A 2,439-nucleotide genomic window follows, 5' to 3' on the forward strand; every position below is an offset into this window, starting at 1 on the left:
TATGGGAAACCATTGTTTTTGTAATCTTTTCTAAGAAGTCTTCCCTTCTCAAGACCATTGAAAATATATTACCTTATACAGGAAAGTCAAATTCCAAATGCTGTTCCTATTCCTATAAATTGAGTAAAGGGTCCTTTTCTACTTTGAGTGTATGCATGTAAAATAATGTCCCTATTGTCACTATATTTGCGACAAGTTAGGATATGTTCCAAAATTCATAAAAATAAAGTAAGAGTTGGTGATAAGGGAATCTTTATCCTAGTATATCCTTGATACATAAGAATATGGTTTGCTAATATTTTTGTAGCTACTACAGTTCCACCAAATATGAAAGAAATTTTACCCAACTCTCTGACAGCTCCAAGAGAAAATAAACATGAGAGTCCTCAACACACCTCAAGACTCTGTTATTTGAAAGACTAACATTGCTCTCTTTCTGGAACATTATTTCTCAGGCATTTGCTTTCTAAAACTGCACATGGACAATTTTCAACAAATCTAAAAGCACAGCGATTGTGTGTGACTCCTTCAGCGAGCAGTGGTCTCAGTTCACAGCTACTAGAAATTCTTTTTGCTACCAGCTCACCTCATCACTCCCTCAGACTCTTCATCTTCATTTCTAGTAAATTACTTTGCACACAAAACAGAGTTTCAATCATTTTCTCTTCTCCTTGATGGCCTGGTGAGTGATTCATTCTGTTGGACAGAGGCTGCTTCTCATTTCCGTAGGTGAAGCAAGGAATGAATGCAGCTGTGATGAGTGACAATCATAGTCTTGATCAGAGGGTGACTGAATTCATTCTTCTGGGCTTCCCGCCAGTACATGAGCTGGAGGTCTCCCTGTTTGTGGTCTTCTGTGCAATCTTCACTCTCACCCTCTTGGGGAACCTTATGGTCATTACAGTTGTGATGAGAGACCCCCATCTTCACACCCCCATGTACTTTTTTCTGGTGAACCTCTCTCTGCTAGAGATCTTCTTCACCTCAGCCATTGTCCCCAAGATGTTAGCCAACCTGCTGGCTAGGAAGAAGACCATCTCGTTTTCTGGTTGCATCGCTCAGTGCCATTTCTACTTTTTCCTGGGCTCCACTGAGCTGCTCCTCCTGATGGTGATGTCTCTGGACCGCTATGTGGCCATATGCCACCCTCTGCGCTATGCTGCCATAATGAATACACGGGTCTGCATCTCTCTAGTGCTTGGCTGCTGGCTGGGTGGCTTTCTGCACATCCTGTGGCCAACCGTGGTGATTGCTCAGCTCCCTTACTGTGGCCCAAATGTAATCAACCACTTTTTTTGTGACAGCACCCCATTGCTGAAACTTTCCTGCTCTGACACACGCCTCATTGAACTAGTTGACGTGCTCCTCGCCTCCATAATGCTGATGGGCACCCTACTGCTCATCTCCATCTCCTACATGTACATTGTCTCCACAGTGCTTAGGATTCCATCAGCCACTGGGAGGCAGAAGGCCTTCTCTACCTGTGCCTCGCATGCCACTGTAGTGACAATCTATTATGGCAGCTCCATCTTTATGTATGTCCAGCCAGCACAGAGCCCCTCCTTGGAATCCAACAGAGTGGTGGCCATTCTGACAGCCATGGTAACACCACTTCTCAACCCCCTCATCTATAGCCTGAGGAATGAGAAGGTGAGGGAGGCCCTAAAAGAAATGGTGACCTGGAAAGGGCTTCCCAGAGAAACACGGGAACATCCTTAACAGGCTCACAGAGATACGCAGAGACCCTTCTGGCAAACAGGAGGAAGGGCCCTTTCCTTCTTGCAGTTGTTTCCCACTGGAGAAGGAGAAGAGGGCTAACAACAAGCCATGTGTCTAACAGCGTGAACTGAGGGAGCCATTGCCTTCCCGCATTGTACCAGAGGTGCTTCTGCTAAGAGGGCTCTCCGCATGCCCCTCTGCCCTTTCTGCGGCCACCACACTCCCTCCGCTCCCTGTGCCATGGCTGGCTGCTCCATCTCCGTTGTGTCTTCACTGGTTTCTCCAACTGAGTGGCTGACACCCGAGCACCTGGAACCCCGGGGCCACCACAGCAGTGTAACTTGCAGGACTGTGCCTGTGCACTTGCCGGCACGCAGATGCAGAGGCTCCCAAGGCCAGCCAGCAGCAGCTTGCACCTGCTTCCTCACAGCACATTCAGAAATGGACGAAAACGGTCTCGGGGCAGGCCCTTGGCCTGAGTTAGGGTTTGGAGGCGCAAAGCAGCCAACTGGGGGAGACCTCGTCTCTCCGCAAGGAAGGGGGGTTTTTGTGCGATGGGGCTGCCCCTCCAGGAGGGCATTGCTGGCTGGTTCATTGAGTAAGCCAAGCCAGCTTGCTTACATGTTAAGCTGTAGAAGAGGTGGTGGAAGGAGGAGGAAAGTGTTAGGAATGAAAGAGGAGCTGTTCTTGGGATGTATTTCAGGGCCAGGGGGACCTCAA

The 2,439-nt window shown here is 48.3% G+C and overlaps 1 protein-coding gene across 1 annotated transcript; it reads left to right on the forward strand.

Annotated features, from left to right (window-relative positions):
- The first annotated feature begins 756 nt into the window (after positions 1 to 756).
- LOC123028031 (olfactory receptor 6M1-like) lies at positions 757 to 1,719 on the forward strand. The gene has a single exon (XM_044439475.1). It carries the CDS (start codon positions 757 to 759, stop codon positions 1,717 to 1,719), a length of 963 nt encoding a protein of 320 aa, XP_044295410.1.
- Positions 1,720 to 2,439: the final 720 nt, after the last annotated feature.

The sequence above is a fragment of the Varanus komodoensis genome, unplaced genomic scaffold (genome assembly GCF_004798865.1).
Source record: "Varanus komodoensis strain SLA01 unplaced genomic scaffold, ASM479886v1 scaffold35, whole genome shotgun sequence".
In the NCBI taxonomy this organism is placed as follows: Eukaryota; Metazoa; Chordata; class Lepidosauria; order Squamata; family Varanidae; genus Varanus; species Varanus komodoensis.

Excerpts from the sequence above, each read along its gene's own strand:
- LOC123028031 (XM_044439475.1), top strand. The coding sequence starts at position 757 with ATGAGTGACAATCATAGTCTTGATCAGAGGGTGACTGAATTCATTCTT.